This window comes from Mustela nivalis, assembly GCF_964662115.1.
Source record: "Mustela nivalis genome assembly, chromosome: 17".
Taxonomy (NCBI): Eukaryota; Metazoa; Chordata; class Mammalia; order Carnivora; family Mustelidae; genus Mustela; species Mustela nivalis.
The window spans coordinates 11,500,410-11,525,547 of NC_139036.1; the positions used below are offsets into that span (position 1 = coordinate 11,500,410).

General features: G+C 42.7%; 1 protein-coding gene across 4 annotated transcripts in view; it reads left to right on the plus strand.

Annotated features, from left to right (window-relative positions):
* Nucleotides 1-4,089: 4,089 nt before the first annotated feature.
* LOC309851019 (serine/threonine-protein kinase ULK2) overlaps nucleotides 4,090-25,138 on the plus strand; it is an 84,520-nt gene continuing 63,471 nt past the window's right edge. For 2 of the 4 annotated variants that reach the window (XM_082705736.1, XM_082705738.1), the window contains exons 1-8: nucleotides 4,090-4,381; nucleotides 4,574-4,725; nucleotides 5,883-5,975; nucleotides 7,094-7,135; nucleotides 18,597-18,629; nucleotides 19,131-19,167; nucleotides 23,514-23,687; nucleotides 24,768-24,841. In XM_082705736.1, the coding sequence (XP_082561862.1) occupies nucleotides 4,636-4,725; nucleotides 5,883-5,975; nucleotides 7,094-7,135; nucleotides 18,597-18,629; nucleotides 19,131-19,167; nucleotides 23,514-23,687; nucleotides 24,768-24,841 (543 nt within the window). In that variant the 5' untranslated portion in view covers nucleotides 4,090-4,381; nucleotides 4,574-4,635. Of the gene's footprint in view, nucleotides 4,726-5,882; nucleotides 5,976-7,093; nucleotides 7,136-18,596; nucleotides 18,630-19,130; nucleotides 19,168-20,760; nucleotides 20,873-23,513; nucleotides 23,688-24,767; nucleotides 24,842-25,138 lie in introns of those variants that run through there. The other 2 variants (XM_082705737.1, XM_082705739.1) reach the window with 2 other exon arrangements.

Sequence of the window (25,138 nt, forward strand, 5' to 3'; positions counted from 1 at the left end):
ACTCATGATGTTCCTTGCAATTTATCTCAGCGATGTTTGCAAATATTCTGTATTTTGCCTGTTAACATGAACAGAACATTACGGCCGTTCCTAGGAAATACATGTTTAGCAGTTTTAACTTCTTTTTTAAAAAAATCTTATTTATTTATTTATTTGTTTGTTTGTTTGTTTATTTATTTGACAGAGACAGAGAGAGAGACAGTGAAAGCAGGAGCACAAGCAGGGGGAGTGGGAAAGGGAGAATCAGGGGGAATGGGAGAGGGACAAGCAGACTCTAGCTGAGCAGGAAGCCGAATGTGGGACTTGATCCTAGGACCCTGGGATCAATGACCTGAGCCAAAGGCAGACGCTTAATGATGAAGCCACCAGGCACCACCAGCAGTTTTAACTTTTAATGATCCAAACTGTGAGCACCATTTGGGTCCAACAGTTATGGCAACAGCAAAAATAAGCTACTTGGGATCTTGGGTGAAATAATCAAACTGTTTGTCATTTTAGAAATGCAAATTTTATTCCAGTTCTTGAGCAATATGGAAAGATTCTCCTTGCTGTTGTCATATTACCAGCAAATTCCTAGGCTGAAGCCTAGGTATAATTCCAAAAGAAGTCTGTTTATTATTCAGAAGAATTGTGGCTATGATATTTCCTAAAAGCTTTACGAAATATATCCAAGTCTTGTTGTCTCTTCATTTTATGTGTTTATTTCAATAATTTATTATAAATTCATGCATGTATAAATGCCAAAGCCCTGCATACTAACTATTCCCAAGAATTCAAAGCCTCAGCAGCAGGATCAGAGTAGAAACAATAGAATTGAAATAGAAGCAATGATGTCATTTGAAGAGAATGATAAACGAGCAATTCTCCTAGACCTCCAGTACCTCTCTGCCCAGGAGACTGGGCTGCGAACGTTCCTCACATTTACTTTTCCAAGAGGCCCTTTTCTCACCATGACATCCTACAGCATTTGGCTGATGAAGTTTATACTAGAATTTATGTTAGTAATTCATTTTACCTCTCATTGGGGTTACTGTTATGCAGTTTACTAACTAGCACTGACGCATTTCAATTGCTTATCAATAGGCACATTCATATGCATGCGCACAGAGTTAAATTGGACAAATTAAGACCAGTGAAAGTGATTCAGATTAGTCACGCTGAGTGATTTCAGAAGCAAACTAAAATCCCCCTTGCCTCCATTCCTGAAGAAAGCCTGAATTTGACCCATGGTAAATACTTTCTGGGTTGTCCGTCCAGTCCCTTCTTCTGGACACATCTCTCTGACCTTCCTCCCATCTCAAGCCCTGCCCTGCCTCTCTGTGGCACCTGCGGACTTGCCTTGGGAACAGTCCTAGTTAACACAACTTGGATTGCCTCCCTCGTCTCCAGTCCCTGCCTTTAAGATGATTGTTCAGTGCACCTCATCTAAGGTGGGCCAATCAGAATCCCTTCCTTAAGAATTTGGATTTGAGGGGCACCTGGTGGCTCAGCTGGTTAAGGTCATGATCCCAGGGTTCTGCTCAGTGGGGAACCTACTTCTCCCTCTGCCTGCCGCTCCCCCTCCTAGTGTTCTCTCTCTCTCTCTCTCTCTGTCAAATAAAATTTGTAATGTCCTAGTGTGGGGATGTAATTTTTTAAAAGATTTTATTTATTTATTTCACAGACAGAGATTACAAGTAGACAGAGAGGCAGGTAGAGAGAGAGGAGGAAGCAGGCTCCCCACGGAGCAGAGAGCCTGATGTGGGGCTCGATCCCAGGACCCTGAGATCATGACTTGAGCCGAAGGCAGATGCTTTAACCCACTGAGCCACAAGGCGCCCCGGGGATGGAATTTTAATGACATTAAATATAAACAGCTCAAAATCGTGTGTTAATTATAGTGAGCATCAACTCCTAGCGCATGAGACCTTGTGAACAAGGCTAGGCTATGAATTATGTCTCACGACAAAAGATCCGAGACACAGATATGTGTAAAATATCCACTGACTTAGATGACAGAGGGTATACCTGTCCTCATCTGGGACAGTGAGGTGACCAGCAGGAAAGTCAGAGTGCTGCTCCCGGCTTGTACTAACCCCCAGAGCGGCGTCTTGGCACACAGACCCTGAAGGCAGCATCTTCAGCCACTTCTGGGTAGCCTGGGAAAGTACCCCCTGTGCTCCCCGAGATGCTGACTGCTAAGTACAACATGGGAAAGGCTGTCAGACAGTCTAGATGTATACCTCCCCATTGATCCCTGCTTTCCAGAAAATGTATGCTAATTGTTCCTGCAGGGAACAATTCTGGAATTGTAGAAAGAATAGGAAGAATTCTCCAGACATGTGTTAGATAAACCACCCTTATGTGGGTATAGATGGTCCATCCCTGGAACTGAAGAGCTTTGATTTTGTTCACAGGAGAGCTACTGGGGGAGTATACAGAAGAGGGAATGGGGAACCGTCCTGAGGGCGGGCACCGGTCTGGGATTTGGGAAGTACTGCCTAAAGCTTTGACTTCACTTTACTTACCTGGCAGTTTCGTAAATTTTTCTTTGGATAAGCCAGGCACTGGTTAAATGCTTCACATGCTTAACTCACTTAATGGACCTGATGAGGCAGTTACTGTCTTCATTTTACAAGTGAGGAAACTGAGTCACAGGAAGTTATAAGTAACTTATTCAGAATCCTACAGCCCATAAGACGCATTCCTGAAGACCTATTTTTTTGGGTGGTGGTGGTGGGTGGGGATTGGCACATTAAATCCTATATTCCAGGGCACCTGGGTGGCTCAGCCTGTTAAGCCTCTGCTTTTGGCTCAGGTCACAATCTCAGGGTCCTGAAATCGATCCCGCAACTCTCTCTCTCTCTCTCAAATAAATACAAAAAATCCTTTTAAAACATACTATACCCTATTTAAATATTCATATTTAAACATTTACAATAAAGGAGCTTTCAAACAGGGAAAAGAATCATTTCCAGATGAATTTTTGTGTCCCTGTGTATATTTGCTTCATTTGCTTTTCCATTTGGAAGGCTCCAGATCTCCATAGTGTCCAACACTCACCTGGGCTAGATTTTGAGATGGGGTAGAATGGCGTAGGTATGCACAGAAGTGATAGAAGAGTTCCAAGACCCTACATTTTGAGGGTTTGAGGAAGGGAGGTTCTTCCTCTGAGAATTCCAGCTGGAGGTTCTTAGGGTCTCTGTGCTGCCTTCAGGTCAGTTAGCCGCGATGTACCTGGGGTGGGAAATGTGATTCTGGTGGTAAGGGATAACCTGAGCTCAAATATACTAAACAACTGAACATACCGGGATATATGGGGTCTGAGTTTTCTAAGATATTTTCAAGTTTTTTGTGTATAAAAAGGTTTTGTAAGACTCTTCCTTGAGGAAAGTTGCCAGGTAATTTCTTTGATGCTTGAACTTCAATAATCAGGGAGAAAAGCAAGCTCCCTTAAAGCTATTCAAAGGTAAGCCTGAGAGCAAACTAGCAGGATATCTGGTGGCTGGAAGCAGGGTTTCTCATTATGAGGGCGGTGGAAAATATATTCAATACCGAGTCTGCGTGCATAAACATTTCTCCGGGAAGAGGGTCTTGAGCAGTCCTCAGCTTCTCACAGAAGTGAAGGGACCCCCAAAATGTGCAAAGCCCCTGCCCGACTACATCTTCAGGGACCCTGGGGAGTAAACGCAGACCGGTCAAGGAAGACACGCAGCTTGGCAGCACGACCTCCGCTTTCAGAGGGCTCGGGGAAAGCCGGGCTCTAGGAGATGCTCCTTTGCTCTGACCGGTTCCTGAGGTCTGTACTGCACAAGAGATGCCTGGTCCCTCCTGAAGTTGGGAGTTCACGACCCGCTTCCCCGAAGCCCGCCTCCCAGTGGGCTCCAGCCCGGGGCGTGGCAGGCTCGAATCTGCTCCCAGGCCCAGCACGAAGGCTGCAGCGTGTAACGAGCTGTGGTTCCAACCGCTCGCATCCTTCTTCCCCGCCTGGGCGAGGGACTGGGGACCGGCCTCGACAGCAGCGCCCCGCCCCGGGACCCGCGCGCACTCATTTTCCTGGCGGAGGGAGCCGGCATCAGCGGGCGCTGCGTCCTACAAGACGTGCTGACGTCGCGGAGGGCCGGGAGTCGGCTCGGGAGCGGCCGGCGCGCGCGTGTGCGTTAGGTCCCGCTGCGAGGCAGGGAGGCGCGCACGGACGGTGGTTGTGCTGGTCCTAGGGCGGCGGCCGCCTCCGCAGCAGCACCCGGGGCTGAGGGGGCCGACGCGGCCGGACGAGCTGGGGATGGGGAGGACCGAGCCCCGCACCTCTCCCGGTCGCGCGTGCGGCTCTGGGGGTGCACAGTGACGGCTGCGGCGCCCCTGGCCGGGCAGCGCTGAGGCCGCTTCGCCAAGGGAGCCTTCGGCCGGCGGCGGGCCGGGCCATGAGGAGCGGCCGGGGCCGGGCCAGGCCTCGCTGACCCCGGCCCCGCGCGGAGGCCTTCCCCGTTTCTGCTCCGGCCTCTCGGCATGAGTGTCCGCTCGGGCCGGGGGCCGCGGCTGCCCCAGTCCGGCGGCCCGCGGGCGCGCTCCGGGCCGGCGGGCCCGCGGTGCTGAGCCCGGCTCGCCCCGCTGCCGCTGCCCGCCCTCCCGTCTGCTGTATGCCCCGGGGGCGCGGCCATGGAGGTGGTGGGCGACTTCGAGTACAGCAAGAGGGACCTCGTGGGACACGGGGCCTTCGCCGTGGTCTTCCGGGGGCGGCACCGCCAGGTGAGCCCCGCCGGCGGGGGCGAGGCCGGGGTTTCGTGGGCCGCGGCCGGACTGGGTGATCCTGAAACTTGGCGACGCCGCGGGCGCAGAGGCCCCCCGGGGTCGGCTCGCCGCCCTGAGGCCTGCCATTGTGCGCGCTGTCAGTGTCGCGGGGTTTGTTTTGGTCGGGCGAGGATTGTTTTGAGGCCGAAGCCGCTAGGCAGCGCTCCACCTACCGACGGGCCGCTCGGCCTCTGATTTCCTCCTTGCAGAGTGCCTGGCAACCGGAGTGCACTTAGGGGCTCACCGCCCTGGGCCGCGAGGACGTGCCTTTCCACCAGAATGTGCCCAGGATACGAGTCGGAAAGGACAGCACGGTCCCCTGCCCAGCTCGAGGCTCGGGCGTGGACGCACCTTAGGTTTTTCCGCGCCCTGGGCTGCCAAGGCTTGTCACTTTTGAGGTCGATAATTGCAGACCCAGCGGAAAACGGGCTGGTTTCCCGTTAGCCCAAGACTTTCTCAAACTCGGGGCGGGGTGGTATCGCATTTCCCGGCGTTGGTTCCTCTACGCGCGGACGAGCCCCGTACCACCTTCCCTAAGTGGGGTTAGACTGGCGGGTGGAAAAGATGGGTTGGACGCTTCCTTTTTCCATCCCAGTAAACATAAACGCAAATTCAAAAATGTCTTAAAGCTCTTGCTGTTCCACAAACAGGGTCCCACGAGGTTTTCGAATCTAAAAAATTTGGGAAGAGCACGTAGGGAGTGGAAATAATCAGAGGCGTTTGAAATAAATCCTTGTTGTTCGCAAGGGGCCTGTTAAAAGTGGGCTTTTTTTTAATAACCGCAAACTCAACGGAAAGTAATTAAAAGAGGGCTAAATCTTGCCAGGCGATCAAATACCGCCTTCCAGTTTATTATCTGCATTTCTCTGTAACTTTAAAGTGGCTGTAAACTTTGTCCTTTGTTTCACTTCCTGCTGGTTACTATGTGGTCTTCATGTTTTTAGTGGCTGTCTTGTAGGACATTAGCTTTTAATTTATGAAATCCTTTTCCTATTGGAGATTCAGATTCTTTTCCATCCCCCCTCCCCCCAGTGTTTATGAATTTGCTAAGAACACCTTGTAGATGATGTTTCTGTAAAACAATTTCCCAGAATAACACTATTTTTCCTTTTCAGAAAACGGATTGGGAGGTAGCTATTAAAAGTATTAATAAAAAGAACTTGTCAAAATCACAAATACTGCTTGGGAAGGAAATTAAGATCTTAAAGGTATGTTGCTTTATGTGGTATTTCATACTGGGTTAAAACTTATTTTAAATTAATGCATGATATCTTTAGTAATTTTGGCCCTTGGAGCCAGGTTTGAGAATTTTCACCTGTTGCTCTCATTTTTGCATGCTCAGTTTTTTGAGACATTTGAGTACTCAGAAGCTATTTTTAAGAATAGAGGTTTGTGGCCTGTGGCCAGCGCCTAGAGGGATTCTGTGAAGACTGATTTTAGCTTCTAATTTCTTCTTTTCTCTAGTTATTGTGTTACTGTTTGAGAAGAGGCACAGCCTTCTTATCCCTTTAGCCCTTCTCTTGATCTCTTTCAGGTGACACTTAAATATGGGGGTGGAAATTGGAGGAAGATAGAATCTTTTATCCTTGTAAATCGAAAAAAAATTTTATTTACCTTGGAAGTGGTCTTTTTAGATCACTCACAAGCAGTGTTATCCAAGTGCTTTGGGGAAAAAAATGGTCATCCAGTCAAATACATGTGGAAAATCCCGTTTACTGCATACTTCTTGGAGAGTCACAAAGCACTTTGCTTAGTAAAGAAAATCTGAAAAATTACACAATGAAGAAACTGGCTTAGGTGTGTTTAACTTTGTGTTCCCCAAGCTGATGTGAACATAGAGCTCTCACCTCAAACCAGCTTTCATCAAAACTACTACTCTGTGGAGAGCTCTTTGGTAAGAATTATAGCTCTTTGAGCTAAGAATCATGCTTCGTTTTCTTTCAGGCAAATAATGTGCTCTTAAAAAGCACTTTGGAATTTCATGCCTTTATTGCTGTTAGAAATGTATATTGAATTCGAAAGACCCCCAGAGAGTCTGGTCATACTAACTGTGACATTTATTTTGTCAGTGAGAGTACTCCCCTTTTTAAGTGTCTAAGTAAGAAACGATCTTGGTGAAGAAGCATTTAGGGTTCAGGTAGTTTGGTTGGGCACATTTCCTCTTATTCTTTGTAGATTGAATTGTTCTAATCCAGTAATGGAAGTGTAGTATATAGAAAGAGTATATAGTACGTATATGTGTGTGGACACTTAGTATTTATTTGCATGTTAAGATATATTTATTAGAGCGATCACAAATATTTTAAATTCTCAATTTCCTTAACAGGAACTTCAGCATGAAAATATTGTAGCACTCTATGATGTTCAGGTACCTCCTTATTATTATTATTATTTCTTAATTTGCATGTTAGTAAAGAACTTTGCTGTTTCTTACAAATTTAAGTGGATTGTAATAGAAATAGAAAATTGCCTTATTCTTGTTGGAAAGGTATATAGTTTGAATTACATGTTTATTAACTAAAAAACTGTTTAAAAGTAGTGTAGAGGGATAGGAGGGAATAATGTGCTGCACGAGTATAGTTATAGTTGTACTACAGGAGTAGTGTTGCTTTAGGTCAAAGAGAGGAATACTGATACCAGATCTAACATTTCTTTTTTTCCCTACCATTTCTGTAATAAATGTAGAAAGGACTGTTGTGGGCTATTTAAAAATCAGAGCTTTATTTTTACTGCAGAAGCAACATTTGTTAATTGTAGAAGTATTAGGAAAAAAATAAAAACAAAGCATACATATTCATCACCTGATATATCTGTGTTTATCACCATGGCATACAGGAGAGTTGAATTTTATTTGGAGGTGGGAAGGCAAAGTTCTGAGGTTCTCTTCTAAGGCAACATTTTTCCCCTTGGGAATCCTTTTAAAATGCCCAATTTTGGAGAAAATTACTATTTTGGGAGGGGCAGAGCACCGGAATAAGTAGTTATCTTATATTTAGGGGCCATATTGTGTTTTAAATTCTAGAATCACTGTTGTCTAGTGTGGTAGTCACTGTGTGAGAGCCACGGTGATCTGAGATCTGCGGGGAGGGGTGGGTAGGGCAGCAGATTCGGCTTCTCCCTGAATTCTCACTAGGATTCTTACTAGGACTAGGGTGCTTGATTTACTTTATTTCCTTCTTTTGTTTTTCTTAGTCTGGACAGTTGAATCCCAGTAAAGTAAATGGACATGTTATATGAGCCTGCTGTATGTGTTTCTAGCTCAAACCTTTTCTGTGCACACTTCCACTACTCGAATTCATTTGTTTTCTAAAGCTTGGAGTGACTACTATGTGCCAGACATTGTTCTAAGGGTTAGGAATAAAGCTGGGAGTAAAACAAAGTCCTTGCTTTCAGTGTGCTTAATTTTAGTGGGGTGACACAAAATGGACTATGAGACAAAAGGACAAAACGTCCTTCATGTGCTTCTTTTTTGCATGTAGTGACTTTTCACATAGTCCTATCATAGTATGAAGTATTTAACTAAACCCACGTTACAAGATGTTTATTTTTTTCCATTGTAGAAAGTGTTATGAGGGTAATAAATAAATTCTGAACATAGCTTGGATTCTTTACATTCAGTTTCTAGCGTTGGAATCACCAGGGCAGATAAATAGCACACGAGTTGTAAAGTTTTTGACTGTAGTGTGTGATTACTCTCCCCCCAAATTGCAATTTAAATTTTGTGTGCAGACTATGAGAGTGCTGTGGGATGTGCTCATTACCTGTTTAAATGTGCTCATTCCTTTAAGAAATTGAAAGCAACATAGCAAGAAATGGGAAAAAACTTTAAAGTCAAAACTAAACTTATCTCACCATCCCTGGTTGAAATGTTGATTCTCCTCAGAGCTGTTTGTGTAGTTCATCTTACTCTCTGGAGACAGAGGGCACCAAGTGGTACAAGTCAGTGCCTGGTACAAAAATTGTTTAAATAATATTAACTCTTAATTTCCCTTTTTTTTTTTTAAAGATTTTATTTATTTATTTGACATACAGAAATCACAAGAAGGCAGAGAGGCAGGCAGAGAGAGAGGAGGAAGCCGCCGACTCCTTGTGGAGCAGAGAGCCCGATGTGGGGCTCAATCCCAGGACCCTGGGATCATGACCCGAGCTGAAGGCAGAGGCTTTAACCCGCTGAGCCACCCAAGCGCCCCTAATTTCCCATTTTTTGAGAAGCACAGACAACCCTGTCAATTGCAGAGGAGATTTGGCTTTCAGAAAATAGAGAGTATACTTAGATTTCATTCTATTAGAAAAATGTTCTTAAGCACTAGCTTTGGTTGTAGAGTGAGATATTTAGGAGTAACAAGAACTCAGAAACCTGAATTATCAAACGACCAGGAATTTTAAGATGACTGCATTAAAATGTTTGTATTTTGTGCATTGTGTACTACTAGAAATATGTACATTTATGGAATATCAGTCAAATACATTTTTGAGCATTTGACTAAGGAGTAAACAGTCTTAACCTAATATTTTAGATTTGCTTCCTTAATTGCTTCCATTATGTTGGTAGAAACAGTACAGTAATTTTATCTACTTGAAATAAACATTGTTTTTCCTGGCCATCAGTTTTGGAGATTTGTCTAAAGTTTATGGATACACTTTTATAAATTGAGAACTTCCAATACTGTAAAAAATCAAGTTTCAGTTTAGATGACACTTAAAAAGCAACATGTTTTCCCTAATGAAAAAAATTAATATATCCCCATAGTTAAAATAATCATTATGAACATGAATAAATTAGAAAAGAAATAGCAATTTTCAGAGATAAATTGAGTTTTCAAAATATATATATATGCAGCTATAATTATTTATACTTAGATTTTTAAGCTTTGCATTGTGAGGGACTTAATAGCAGTTTTATATAAATGCAACTTGTTTTATTAGACTTAGTGTATTTTGGATACCTTTTCATATCAACATAGTACCATAGGCTAAATGATAATTACTTGAAACCCATCTGTGGCCATTTGGGTTGTTTCTTATTTTTCCCTGTTAGAAACAGTGCTGCAGAGAAAGCTGTGTACATATCTTTACTAATTTCAATGAGTGTTCCTGTAGAGTAAATTCCTGGTCATGGAATCATCTGGTAAAAGCTATTAGCATGTTGCCATGCAGAAGGTTGTACCAATTTATTTTGATTTAATGACCTGGTTAGTTGTTTTTTTTTTTTTCCTTAAATCATTAATGCATTGGCCATCTTCATTATTTATTTGCTTTTTTGTATTTCTTCTGTGACTTTCCTGTTACCATTCTGTGGTGCTTTTGTTGTGTTCATTGTTCTTACTGATTTCTTTGTAATTAGTATTTCTTGGATCAGTTAATGAGAGTATACAGGAGAAGAGTGGTAAACAAAATAGAAATGGTCCTTACATATTGGGGAAGAGGACACGAAGCAAATAGCTACTTATTCTAAGTGTGCACCATGCTGTGAAGGAGAAGAGGACAGTTAAGACCTTTGAGAAGAAAGCGTATGGGGAGTAGGGCTCCCCACTTTGTGGGGTGGGGAAGACTTGGTGAAGAAATGGTGTTAAGCTTGATGGAAGAGTGGGAGACGGCCAGGCTTAGGTACGTGGGAGAAGGGCAGATAAGAGCCCCAAGCAGAGAAGTCTTCTGTATAGAGCAGACAGGAAGGATGAGAGCTTGAGGAGCTGGGAGAAGCCTGGGTCAGGGGTGGGAGTGCAGGGGTGAGGGGAGGGGGGTGGTAGCTGGTGATGGCCTTAATGCTGGCAGGAGCCACAGGCAGTCTTGATTCTGACTTCAGTGGCACTAAGCCCCTGAAGACTTTTAAGATAAAGAGAGAGATACCATTTCTGTTTTTCAAAAGATACCTATCTTTGAGCCTTGTGGACAAGAGATAAGTATTGTCAGGAGTACTTCACCGGCATACTTGTCAATTGTCAGGATAAATATCCACCACTAGGTAATTTCTAGTGTTGTGAGGAAAAGATGATTCATTTAATAAAATAGTGCTGGCAAAGCTGAGTTGTCGGAGAAAAAGTAGTATGGATCCCTATTCTCATCATTTTCTTTTTTTTTTTTTTTTAAGATTTTATTTATTTATTTGACAGACCGAGATCACAAGTAGGCAGAGAGGCAGGCAGAGAGAGAGGAGGAAGCAGGCTCCCTGCTAAGCAGAGAACCCAATGTGGGGCTCATCCCAGGACCCTGAGATCATGACCTGAGCTGAAGGCAGAGGCTTTAACCCACTGAGCCAGCCGGGTGCCCCAGTTCTCATCATTTTCCACAGTAATTCCCAAATGAATTAAATGAATTAAAAAGAATTTAATTTCCAAATGACTTTAAATATATAAAATAAGAGCAAGAGTCTTAGAATAATATATATATATTTTAAGATTTTATTTATTTATTTGTTTTTTTGAGACAGAGCACTAGCAGGGAGGTGAGTAGAGGGAGAGGGAGAAGCAGGCTCCCCGCTGAGCAGGGAACCTGATGTGGGGCTCGATCCCAGGACCCTGAGATCATGGCCCGAGCTGAAGGCAGACGCTTGACCAACTGAGCCACCCAGAGCCCCAGGAATCTTAGAATAATATTTAGATGACTGTAATTCAAGAGTTGGAAAGGTATTTTAAATCAAGAAACTCAGAAGCTATAGAATTTTTCAAAAGTTGCCTTATGGCAAATAGTACCATGAACAAATGGACAGCCATAAAAAGGAACAAACTTGATACCTGCCACAGCGTATTAATTTTTTTTTTAAAGATTTTATTTATTTATCTATCAGAGAGAGAGCGAGCAAGAGCGAGCACAGGCAGAGTCAGAGGGAGAAGCAGGCTCCCTGCAGAGCAAGGAGCCCGATGTGGGACTCGATCCCATGACGCCGGGATGATGACCTGAGCTGAAGGCAGCTGCTTAACCAACTGAGCCACCCAGGCGTCCCCCACAGCATATTAATTTTAAACACAAGCTTGTGTTTCAATGTCCTGATTGGGTGGGGGCCTGTGGTGCAGGTCCTGAAAGAATTCACTCAGCGCAGAACAGAGGAGGTAGACGTTTGCTGAATATGCCGTAAGGGAGCAGTGGGCAGGAGGGAAGGGAGAGACTGTCTTTGGAGGAGGCAGTGGTGGGGGCTGTATTTATAATGCAGAGTGAAGCGGTAGGGGCACATATGGAACTTTCCATTTTTGGGTATCTACGTGGTTGTGTTGGTCACTTAGGCTCTGTGGCCATTTCGAGGCGGGTCACTTAAGGAGCCTGTTTGCAGCATGGAGGTCGTTGTGGGTCTTTCTGCTTGGCTCACGTTTCCATTGCTCAAGCTTGTTGCCTAAAAGTGGCCCCTATAGTGCTGAGGAAAAGAAGCCAGCCATATACAGCTCCTGTATACGATTCAGTGTTTGGGAGCTCTGAGAAGAGGCAGAACTGAGTGAGGGTGTTAGAAGTCAGGGAAGGCGCAGGAGAGGGTGGTGCCTCCAGGGAGCCGGGGACAGCCAAGGGGGTGAAAGAACTTTCTGGATGATGGAAATGATCTGTCTTTCGATTGGGAGGGTGGTTACACGGGTCTATGCATTTGTCAAAACCCCTGAAATGTATACTTCAACCGGTGTATGTTAATGAATATACATTATACTATAGTAAAATTTTAAAAAAGAGGAAGTATTTACAACACAACAAATACCAGGCTAATATCTCAAACATATAAATTGTCTCACAAATTGGTAAGGAAAAGATAACCCAAAGAGACAGTAAGCGAAGGATATAAATTGTTGGTTCTCATAAGAGAAATAAAAATGGCTAATGTGTGAAATATTCTCTCTCTCTCTTTCTGACAAATAAATAAATAAATAAAATCTTTAGGGGGGAAAAAAGGGGCGACTGGGTGACTCAGTTGGTTAAGCTACTGCCTTTGGCTCAGGTCATGATCCCAGGGTCCTGGGATTGAGTCCTGCATTGGGCTCCTTGCTCAGCCGGGAGCCTGCCTCTCTCTCCGCCTCTGCCTGCCTCTCTGCCTGCTTGTGTGCTTTCTTTCTCTCTTTCTGCCGAATAAATAAATAAATAAAATCTTTTTAAAAAAATGGCTAATGCATGAAACGATATTCATGAACAAGTAGCAGGGAAATGTAAATTAAAGAAACAGTGAGATGTCCCTTCCCATGCATCCCTTTGGCAAATTAAAAAGTGCCTCAGTTCCTACTGGTGGAAATGAGGAGGAGGTGTACAGTGTTCTCATGGATCACTGGTAGAATGGGAGTTGTTAGAACATTTTTGGTATGCTGTTGGACAATATTTTGCTTCCACACCCTGTAAGAATATTCTTAGTGTTTGCAGTCAGACTAATCCTGGTGATGTAAGTCAGGGCTTATTGGTCCTTTGCTCGGGCTCTGCAGCAACTCCTCATTTTTATCAAAGTAAACGCCAAAGTTCTTATTTGCACGGCATGACCCTAATATCTCTGACCCACCTCCTAGTTCCCTGGGCTTGCTGCTTCTGCTCCATTTACAGGGGCCTCCAGCATGGTCCCCGTAGCAGTCCTTTCTCAGGGCCCTCCTCTTCCTTTCCCCTAAGGCCTTTCTTCCCAGGTACACCATATATACGGATATTTCTCTGTCTTTGTAGTACATATAGACATATTCTTAGCCTCCTTGAGGTCTTTACACAAGTGTTATGTTTTCAACAAATACATTTCAACTTTCTTCAGCCACCCTCAGTAGAATCGCAGTCCCCTCCCCAGCATTGTCTCCCTTCCCTACTTGTTTTTCAAAGCACTCATCACCCTCTAACAGATTTTATATACTCAATTCTTTTGTTTGGTGTCTCTCCCTGACTCTTACCTCTTAGAACTGAAGCTTAAGGGCATCTATCTCTATCCTCACCACCTAGAACAGTGTCTTGTGTATAGTGGGCAGTTAAAAAATATTTGAATGTTACCATTAGAAATACACACTTTTTACTACAAGAAAGTTGTGAAAAGATAACATACCAGCTGGAAATACTGACTATTTGGAGGGGTGGAGATAAGCAAAAAGGTGGAAATGGATTATGTTAAAACATACAAAAATGTAAGTATGTGCCCCATTTGTGTGTGAGTATACGTATGAAGGCGTAAACTATCAGGTCAGTCTCAGATGGTGAGATGAAGGTGACTGTTTACTTCTTTCAAATGTGTTGTATCTTAAGGTCTTGCAATAAACATTTTGTAATTGAGGAATAAAAGTGATTTTCTTTTTTTGTGGGGGAGTATTCACTTCTGCTTTCTTTCTTTCTATAATGCTTGGGCAGTCATCTGATTATGAATTTGCATTCCAGGTCCTTTAATGCCAGTGAGGCAGTACATACATCTAAACATTAGTTTTGTTTTTTTTTTTTAATTATTTAATTATTTATTTGTCAGAGAGAGAGAGAGATGACAGGCAGAGAGGCAGGCAGAGAGAGGAGGAAGCAGGCTCCCTGCTGAGCAGAGAGCCCGATGCGGGGCTCGATCCCAGGACCCTGGGATCATAACCTGAGCCAAAGGCAGCGGCTTAACCCACTGAGCCACCCAGGTGCCCCTAAACATTAGCTTTAACCATTATGGTTAAAGGTTAGGTTATGGTTAAATGGTTAGGAAAAGGAATATTCTCTGTTATAAATCAGTGGGCATAGGTGTCTGTTAAAGTATGTAAACCACTGGCTACTCTGGAGAGTGGGCAGGGGTGGGTATGGGGACACTGCGGGTGAGGGGTCTGGGTGATAGTGGTGGCACCCCTGGAAATGGAGAGGCCTAGATGGATGGGTGAGACATTTAGGAGACAGGGCTGATAGTAGCTGTGTGAGGTGAAGAAGAGGAAGCAGACTGTGTGAGGTGTGTGTGGTGAAGTAGCTGTGTGAGGTGAAGAAGAGGTGAAGCCGACTCCCTGTGGAGCTGGGAGCCCTATCTGGGACTCCATCCTGGGATGCCAAGATTCAGCCATCCTGAGGCCCCGCACCTGTTCTTTAATAGCCTCTAGGTTTCATATCACGTAGGGAGTTCTCCACTATGAAATTATAAAAATGACCCTCTGCCATTTTCTTCTAGTCTTTGTGGTTTTGGTTTTTTGTATTTATGTCTTTGGTCTCTGGAATTTATGTGCAGAGAAATGATATAGGGGCTCATCTGATTTTTCAGAAGGGTAACCCAAACTTTTACCTGTTGTTGAGTACAACTGCAGAAGAGGGTGATACTTTCTGTGGGCCTGTTGCAAAGAATCAGGCAATTTGAAGAATTACTGGCAAATCGGGTTTAGATTAGGGAAGTCCTTTGTTATCACTTATTAAGTTTGTAACTGGGGCCCAAGGGTACATGAGCACCTGGTGCCTGGGGTCCCAAATGGACCAGATTTGACCACTCACCACTAACAAAATACAAAGACAGAGAAATGAGTGGTGGTGAAAGGAAAAAGGAACTTTTCAGTGCGGCCAACACTGGGAAGACAGCCTAGAGTAACTCTCAAAAGACGATCTCCAAAGTGCTGAAAATACTTCAAGGTTCATGTAAGGAAAATGTGGGGCAAAGATTGGTTGGTACATGCAAGTGGACAGGAAAGGCCACCCTTAGGTGACCTGGGGGCTCTCTGAAGGTCACCTGATAAACATAACAAAAGAGCCCTTCATCTCTCATCCCTTAGGCGTTTACAAGGATTTTCTTTCTTCTTTTATGAGTAACCCATAGAAGTCACCTAAGGGGTGGAGAATGAATCAGGAAGAGTAGCAGACAAATGGTGAGGGGTGGGTTTCAGGAGTCCAGACTTTGCTTTCAATTTTTCTCATGCTCTTTACTGAATTGTTTTGTTACTTTAGTTTCTCCCTTTCTGATCCTGAGCATCTGATTTCTGCTGGAAAGAGCACCTAGTCATGCTATCTGGTTTTTAAATTCACTTTGTCTTTATTGTTCTTTCAAATTACAGAATAGGCCGTAAGTGGAAAAACAATTTAAGTAGTCTAGCAGTATATAAAGTAAAAAAGAGATGCCCTCTGCTGATAGCTCCCTTTATTTCTTTTTCCAGAAAAAAACCACTGTTGTGCGTCCTTCAAAAGACTTTATTTTTTATTTATAAACACCACCCCCTTGGTAAAGGGAGATGATAACCCAAGCCGGCTTACTCATAGGATGCTCTCAGGCTGGCTAATACAATGTAAACCCAAGGAGAATAATCCTGAGGATTGTGTTTTTAGTTGAACAAAATGTTTTTTAAATTGTTTCATCTAAATTTTTGTATTCTGGCATAGAGTTCTTCATAGTAATACCTTGCTTTCCCCCCCCCCCCTTCTTAGGGATTTTCTATCTTATTAAGGAGTTTGAGTAGGGAAATGATAAATTGAAATTCATTGTGTTTAATTCTGTGGATGGAAGTTCCCCAGGGAGGAGTTGAGGATGAGGATTTCCTGAGTTTTAATCCAGATCAGATGTGTGTTCAGCTTTGGGAAACCCTCCATGGTCTGGCTCTCAGGCCTTCTGACCCTCCAAGTACCTCTTCGATTTCCACCCTAGTGCCCCACTACTGTCGGTGTTTCAGTTTGTCCGCAGACACCCTGAGTGGTTGTTTGCTCATTTTGCGGACTCTTTCCTGGCTCTCGGAGCTTACTTCTGCTCCAGATGTCTTAAAACGTATGCTATTTTGTAGTGGAGGGGGGTGTTCAAGAGAAAATGATCGAACCTTTGGAGGTTTCTATGGCTTTAAATGTGGGCAAGAGAAGACTTTCATGAGACATCAAGGATGTTAAAATATTTCTTTCCATGTCTTCATGTGGAGTCAACAGTTTAGCCCTCCCTAAGGAATTCCTAGTTGTCTCTTGTCTTCAGTAGTTAGGATGTGGTGCTATTGTATGGTTAAGCAATACTGATTTGAGATAATATTTTTGTACTTCATACTTAGGGAGAAGACGACTGTGGTTTAATGAGATCGTAGTATTTTTAGGGATGATAAGGCATTTTGGTCTGGATTTGATCAGGTTAGATGGCTAAACATAGACCGATTCACCATAGACATGATTTAGCTAAATTAGAAACTTTTTTTTTTTTTTTTTTAATGATAAAAGGAAATAAGTATTTCTTGCAGACTTGCTTTTCTGGCCTACTGGGAGCTGACGGCTCTCCACTTCCTTTCTGCTCATGGAAGTGCTGCTGTTTAGGGAAACCAGCTGTCTGTTTCAGGCTTTCGGCTTGGCTCTCCATGCTGGGTGTGATCCTGCTTGGGCAGGACTGTGGTTCCTGGTTCCCCAGCACAGAGCAGAAGGCGCTGCCATTCTTCTGAACTTCCAAATGCCTCCGTGTGAGGGTGGCGGGGGCTGGGGCTCAAAGAATTGGGTACAGTGTGTTTGAATTTTTTGTCTAGTCCTTTGGAGAATTAAGTGAAGTAAATCATCCCAGGTCACGGAGTTTCTTGCAGAACGTTATTTAGCTCTTGGCTTGTGGCATCCAAACCCTTGGTGAACTCCGTGAAACCACTCTGTGGCTGTCCCTGTATGGCTTCTCGTTGCACAGAAGAGCTCTAGACTAGAAGCACTGAGATGCCAGTTTTTATTTCCAGTTAGTGTGACCTGATAACTTTATTGATAAAATCCAATAAAAACAAATAGTTGTAAAAATGAAGTTAAGAATGACCTACAAACGGATGTCCAGTTTTTATTATTAGGTTTAGCAGACATTAAATTATTTTGTTAAATTGCTTTAAGCCTTTTAAAATTTTTTATGTTTAGTTTCTATAATTATCTTATGTGGGCTAGGACCAAATAATTCCCTGATTGGCGCTGGTTCTTGAACTACACTCTGAGAGATACTGCCTTACCTCTCCTCTTACCCTCTGCCAGAACTCCCCATTCTTACATTTAGGATATAAGTGAAGCCAAGTGCTTTTGGGAAGGGCTATATCTTTTTTTTTTTTTTTTTTAAAGATTTTATTTATTTATTTGTCAGAGAGAGAGCGAGCGAGAGCGAGCACAGGCAGACAGAGTGGAAGGCAGAGTCAGAGGGAGAAGCAGGCTCCCTGCGGAGCAAGGAGCCCGATGTGGGACTCGATCCCAGGACGCTGGGATCATGACCTGAGCCGAAGGCAGCTGCTTAACCAACTGAGCCACCCAGGCGTCCCGGGAAGGGCTATATCTTGAATCACATTTGAACACTGTCTCCAGTTAGGCTATAGGAAGCACAATTTAAAATTTAATTAACACTGTAAAAAATTATTATTGAACAATCAAGAAGCCAGTTTTTGAATTACCCACGCATATAATATTGTATATGACTTTGAGAGATGTAGTAAAATTTCTGAAATCAGTTCCTTAAAAATCAGTCTGTTACCAAGACATATGAGGAAATAAATGTCTTTCCTTTGCCAACAATTCCCAGATAATGTGATTGCTTCCAAATAAACATAAGAATCGGAAAAACAAAAACCTAATCATCCTGGGTCATGTATTCCAGAAATCAGATTGCGCATTTAGCATTGCTAGATAGGATTATGCAGTCATTGCTCAAATCGTAAACTTTCCAAAATGGAAGTGCTTTTCTGAGGAGCAGCGACTTCTTCCTGCCCCCCACAAATTTACCATAGCTATGACCGAACAATGAATTTTTTTTTAGTTCTTTCCATAAACAGAATTGAACAAATGACTATATTAGTGTCATCAAAACTTGGCTTGGCTTTGGAAGTTGGGATGCTTAAATTATTGTGTTGGTTTTAAATTTCACTTACTAATAGATTTTGTGATTTTATTTTACTTGTTTAATAATAAGTATAGTATTTTTATTAACTTCCATTATTTTTTTTAAATTTGTGCTTCATTCTTTCTCTAAATTCTATTTAATGTTTACTTTTTAGGAATTACCCAACTCTGTCTTTCTGGTGATGGAGGTAGGTAGTTATATGTGCTGTTTAATTTACTTCACATTCCTTCTGGTTAATATGTACTTTAAAGTGGACAGTAGAGGGGTGCGTGGGTGGCTCAGTGGGTTAAAGCCTCTGCCTTAAGCTCAGGTCATGATCCCAGAGTCCTGGGATCAAGCCCCACACTGGGCTCTCTGCTCGGTAGGGAGCCTGTTTCCTTCTCCTCTCTCTCTGTGCCTGCCTCTGCCTACTTGTGATCTCTGTCTGTCAAATAAATAAATAAAATATTAAAAAAAAAAAGTGGACAGTAGATTGTTATTTGAAATTTTGAATTAATAAAGTCCATTTAGTGACTTAGATTCTACTTTATAAGGAATATATAATTTAAAATCTATACCATAATTCTTCATTTTTCAGGCTAGATTTACATTATATAGAAACTACTTTTAATTAAAATTAACTGATCATGTATTGAATTAATCTTGAATTGGTTTCCTTATTGTAATTATCTTTTCTTTTATGTATCAGTACTGCAATGGTGGAGACCTGGCAGATTATTTGCAAGGTAATTTTTGTCTGTCAGTGTTCAATAAAGGTAGTGCTGTGGTCTGTTGAATCCTCAGAGTTTCTTCCAATATAATGCTGACCCTGTTTTCTGCACTTGTACAGAAATGTTCAATAAATATTTGTGTATCTGTTTAAGTGTGATTGCTTTGCTGACCAACTGTTGTTATTTGTGGTTTTATTCCTGAACTTGTGGATAAATGTTCCTTCTCTTTGGTACTGTTAGAGAGACGGGTCCTCTCCCCAAGAGAGAAAAAGACCAGATGGTTTTCATCTTCAAAAGACTCTCCTGGGTTGCCAGCAGTGAACCTTTAGTCCCTTTCATTTCTTTCAAAATTAAAAAAAAAAAAATCACAATGCAAAAAATATACCTAAGAATGTGTTTATCAATGTGAATCTTTCTTGTAAATTAAAAAGTTACAAAGGATTAATTAAAAGTAACATTGAAATTTTTCGTGGCAGAGCTAAGATTTTAGTACTAGATGGTGCTTGAAATTCTGTATCCAGAATGTTTATGGGCAGGATGGATATAAGGCATTCAGATCAAAATCTGTCTGTCTCCCACAAGTATGGTTTAAAATTGTGTTAGGTGAGGCCAGCTGTTGATCCCTTAAAATGCAAGGGAAATATGCAAAAAAATCTCAACCTCTAAACCAGTCATGGCGGTTGGTGGTGACCCTAAGACTTAAAAAAGGGTGTGGACAGTTTACGAGAACATAATTAAAATGTTCAGTTTCACCTAGTAATTAGGGAGTGCAACTGAAAGTGAGCTTTGAAAAATCTTTTGAAATATGAAACATCGCTGACTTTCAAAAGCTGCACCGAGATTAATAGGAAGAGCCCTGGGAGTGTTGCCCCCATGCCTGCTTGGTGTGGCGGTGGGTGAGGTGGCCCCTGGGCACCAAGCTCCTTGCTGCCCATGGTGGCGGCGGGCCTAGGATGCCGACGACCATGGATGCCACATGGTCCACCGCCAGCAGAGCTCCAGCGGTCCGCATACATCAGCTGGCCGGCTGGGCACTGCAACTGCCACCTCGGAGAAGGAGAGAGCGGGCGTCCTGTTCATCCTGATGGGTGAGAGGCAGGCCCCAGGGGAGCTGAGACCCCACCTGGTCCCGCGTCCTCCTGCCCTGAGGGGACCGATGCTCCGTGGCTTCTGCTTACCTGGGCCTGTCCTGCCTGCCCTGCCTGCTATGGGCCCTCCACAGTAGCCGAGCAAGAGTGGCAGGACCCCTCCGGAGCCAGCACGCCTTGGGGAGGCACTGGGGACAGAGACAGTGTTTGGAAGCTTGGTTTTTGGCTGATTGTTGCAGAAGGAGAGGAGGAAGTGAGTGACTGAAGGAAGGAAAGAAAGGAAGAAGAAGGAAAGGAATGAAGGAAGGAAATTGGTGTCCCTCCCCTATTTAAAAAAAACTTATAAATAGTGGAAGCCCTGCCTGAGTCCTTCCCTAGTCCCACTCCTGTGCTTACCCCCTTACCTTGAATTTGGGAGTTTATTGCATGTGTAGTTTTGTATTTTTTCCAACCAAGATTCTTTTTTTTAATCCTTATTTTATATATATATATATCTCCCCCCCCGCCAATGTCAGTTGCTAGTAGATAGAATGCGGTGAGACAGGCACTTTCATTGACCACTGGCGGAAAGAAGTTCAAGCTAGAAAACACCCTGCTTCTGCCTGCCCAGTCAGAGAATCTCGAGTTCCCAGGTAAAAGCACCTTCCACCGGGGTCAGATTGAGTGGCTCCATATCAGTTCGCTGCCCTCATTAGAGTATCAGTTTCCCTCAGTAACAGAAGTCCTCCTGGCTGTTGCAGGCGCTGCTAATGGTGTCGCTTAAGTTAGCTTCCGCAGCAGTTTCCAGCGTTATGTTGAGCTCCTATTTGATATTACAGAGCAGGAGTGTTAGAACAGGAGACCCGTGAGTGAGGACTGGAGTCAGACAAGCTGGTTTACAGCAGGGCCCCCTTCACAGCACTTGACTGTTGTGGTTTTGCTCAAGTCCTTGAACCGCTCCCTGGTCTCTCTCTGCCACAGTCCTTAAAGGAATCCTTTATTGTTTGAAAACACTTGTAAAGACATAGAAAAGAAATCCAGACCTCAAGGAATTTTCCAGAGTTAAACCACCCAGTAAGATAGCTACCAATGTCATAGGGCTACGGAGCTTCTAAAGTGTGGGCTAGTCCGAAGACAACATGCAAATGTGAATGTATTTGATTTTGAACATTTCAAGGAAGAAAGCAATGATATCTCTCTGAGGATTTTATGTTGATTACAAGTAAAATTGTTTTGGGTGTATTAGATTAAATATATGTTATGTAAAGCCGTTTCTTTTTAGTTTTTAAAATGTGGCTACTAGAAAATTTGCTTTGATAAGTAAAATACCATTCACATTTTCAAAAGACAGAAAGCAGATTCTATGGATTGTAAGTTAAAAACATTTTAAATTAACAAGTCGTACTTTAACATGCATTCTGGCAGGATTCATGGAGTGTGGCCGCTGTGCTGAGTCTCCTCCCTCTGGGCTAACTTGCTCAAGAATTTATTTATTTGGAACAGTTTTGATGTTGGCCGTGCCTTTGAAATACTTAGTTTTTATGGGAAATTCAGTTTATAGGGTTGTGTTGAGAAGTATGCATTCCATGTTCATAGAACTATGTGAATGTTTACTATAGTTTGTGTACAAAAACAGCTTAGACTGGATCACTCATCACCCCCACCCCAAGAACAGTGCTAGAATTTGGACTCTGAAGCAAATAAATTTTAAGTATACTCAATTGTATGTAATGAGGCAAAAATTCAAGTTCGAGCAGCTGCAGTCATTTAAAGTAGCCCTAGAATGAAAATGTAAATGAAAGAAATGTAAAATTGTTCATTCTAATTTTTGCAAAGTAACAAGTAAAACATTACAAAAATAAAGATCTAATCATTGGTTTGACCCACCCACTAAGATCTGGAAGAATACGCACCATACTTTTAGCAGTGCTTATTTCCAAGGGATGGCATATGGAAGATACCACTTTTTATATGTTTTAGTGTATTTATATTTCTTTTTGTTTTCAGTGAACATCCAGAAAAGAGCCCCAAAGGATTAAAAAAAAAAAAAGTAAAACAGAAAAAACTATTTATAAACCATGGGGACTTACCTTATTTGAAGATGTTAAGGACATAAAATGTCATTATATTATATCTAAAATGATCTTAAAACTAATATTTCACTTGTTCCAAGAATAACATTATTTTTATCTTCTTAATTGCATATGGAAAGTTTATGTAGATCATATTCTAGAGTTGTATGTTCACATACAGAAGTATGTTCACAAATGATTTAGTAGGGAGGGTCATGGATATTAAATCCCTAATGTAGATTCAAGGAATCACACTTGTGACTTTTAGATTCATTGTAATAAAAAGTTTATCTTTGTGTACTGACTATATTTGAATAGTTACTCTGTGCCAGGCTTTTTCTAAAATCTTCATTACTAAAGGTGCTATGTTGTTTGACTTTTACAACACCACCATGGGTTAGTCTGTTTCCAGCTTTTCTTGATGAGGAAGTAGGCCCCGGAGGGTTCATCATCCGGGGTCATGCAGTGAGGAGGTGGAGGAGCTGGGATTTGGAGAGAGGCAGCCTGACTCCTGATCAAGCTGTTAACATTACGTATGCCCCAGCATACACACAGACACACTGGAGTGGCCACTGTCTTATGGCTACCCTCCAGTAACATCCATACTGTCTCTCTAAGGTACTGAAAACAAGTAGAAGTGCTCCTTCTTAAAAGTGCCTAGTGATGAGAGATACTGTGGTGGGACAGGAGTGTTGCAGCAGGAAAGACGAGGGAGAGCCCTGTGGGAGCGCAGACCCCTCACAGCTACAAGTGGTGGAAAAAGGTCCCGGTTTCCATTCATTGACCTTACCTGCATTTAATTTGTGCTCACATAATGCCCGGAATGAAATCTGGACGTTTATCCCAGACTGTTGGCTGATAACAAGGGGGCACTTCTATTTTAGTTTGCCGGGGTGCCTCCCATTTGCGGGGTGCCTCCCGTTTGCAGGGTACCTGTTGTGCTTAGAGTCACGTGGGCACCTTCACTGGTAAAAAACAGGGGAAAGAAAAACACCAGCGAAAACAAGAGATGCAAATTATAGCAGTTCCCTTTACAGCAGATCAACGTTTGAGGTGTCTGCTCTCTTTTCATAGACTTAAATTATTAGAGTAAAACGGAAAAAAAAATGTGACTCCCAGTTCCTCATTCCCTCTCTGTTCTTAACTTGATTCTGTTGATGGGAGATGCAGATGGTATTTGATTTTGTGTGCTTAAATATTTATGCGATTCTTTTTCTACCAGCTAAAGGAACTCTCAGTGAAGATACTATTAGGGTGTTTCTGCATCAGATCGCAGCTGCCATGCGGATTCTGCACAGCAAAGGAATAATCCACAGGGATCTCAAACCCCAGAACATCTTGCTGTCATATGCGAATCGCAGAAAATCCACCGTCAGTGGTATTCGCATCAAAATAGGTAAACGGCCATGTAGTGTTTGATGCAAAGGACAGCCTTGAGACTGTAGTTTTAGAAAATTTTAGCTCAACTTTGTTGGAATGATGGGTTTTGTTAATGCAGATTTGAAATTTTAATTGAGTTCAGCAAGGTGCACTTGGATATGGGAACCCTGTACATTACTGGCAGCCTACCCTTAGTCTCAGAATTGAGGGGCCCATGTTAGGAACTTCAAGCACCTTCCAGCACCAAACACTGTTCTGCTTCTCATCAGAGGGAAGCTGATGTATGGTCGTCGTAGATGCAGTTGAAGAAACCGGGCTCTTCACAGCTCATGGAATTGTAACACAAGGGATCTAAGAGACCATTTAGATCAACCAACCTGTCTGTCTGTCTGTCTTTCTTTCTTTCTTTCTTTCTTACAATTATTTGAAGCAATTTGTAATCCTAGGTATTTTTTAAGCTTTTCTTTGTGTGCTTAGAATTTTTTTTTTTAACCAGTATGGAAAGAAATTTCCGGAGGTACTTGGGTGGCTCAGTTGGTTGGGTGTCTGCCTTTGGCTCCGGTCATGATCCTGGGGTCCAAGGATGGAGCCCTGCGCTGGGCTTCCTGCTCAGCCGGGAGTCTAATTCTCCCTCTCCCTTTGCCCCTCTCCCAGCTCATTCTCTCTCTTTCTCTCTTTCTTTCTCTCTCTCTCTCAAATAAAATCTTTAAAAAATTAAGGAAGTTTCTGATTTTATGTATTTTACATCTGGATCTGGAGAAGGGAAAAAAAGAAGTTCTAATTCTCCACCTGGCACTGATACTTAGAGCAGTATTAATGAATTGTTTATTACAATTAGCGTTTTCTCTTACAAAGCTTGGTGCTCTCTCCCTGAGTACGAAACCGGCAGAGCAGGGACTTGTACAGTTGGTGATCACTTCCCGTTCTTACTTGTTGAAACTGAGGTAGAAATTTTCTTCCTTGGCAGGCAGGCTTACCCAATAAGCTACAAATTTCTCACAGTTCCTTTGTGCCCTCTTGTGTCTTGAAGGTATGATCTATGTGAAGTGTGAGTAAAGGTATGTTTTGTTTTTCTCCCTTTTATTTTGTGGACTAGCGGATTTTGGGTTTGCCCGTTACCTGCAGAGTAACATGATGGCTGCAACACTGTGTGGGTCCCCAATGTACATGGTGAGTGAGGTTTATTTTTTTTTAATTTAATTAAATTTAGTTTAATTTTTAAATTTTTTATAAACATATAATGTATTTTTATCCCCAGGGGTACAGGTCTGTGAATGTGAGTGAGTTTTTTTTGTCCTTGCCTGTGTATGGTGCCATTAGCACTGGGATTTTAAGTATGATGCTGGTTTCTAGTTCAGGTGTGAGTTTATGTGTAGCCTAAACTGTTGTATTACTAACAGAGATTGTATTACTGATAATGCTTTAAATCATCTTTTGCTTTAAAATAGTGGACTATAAAGGTCACTT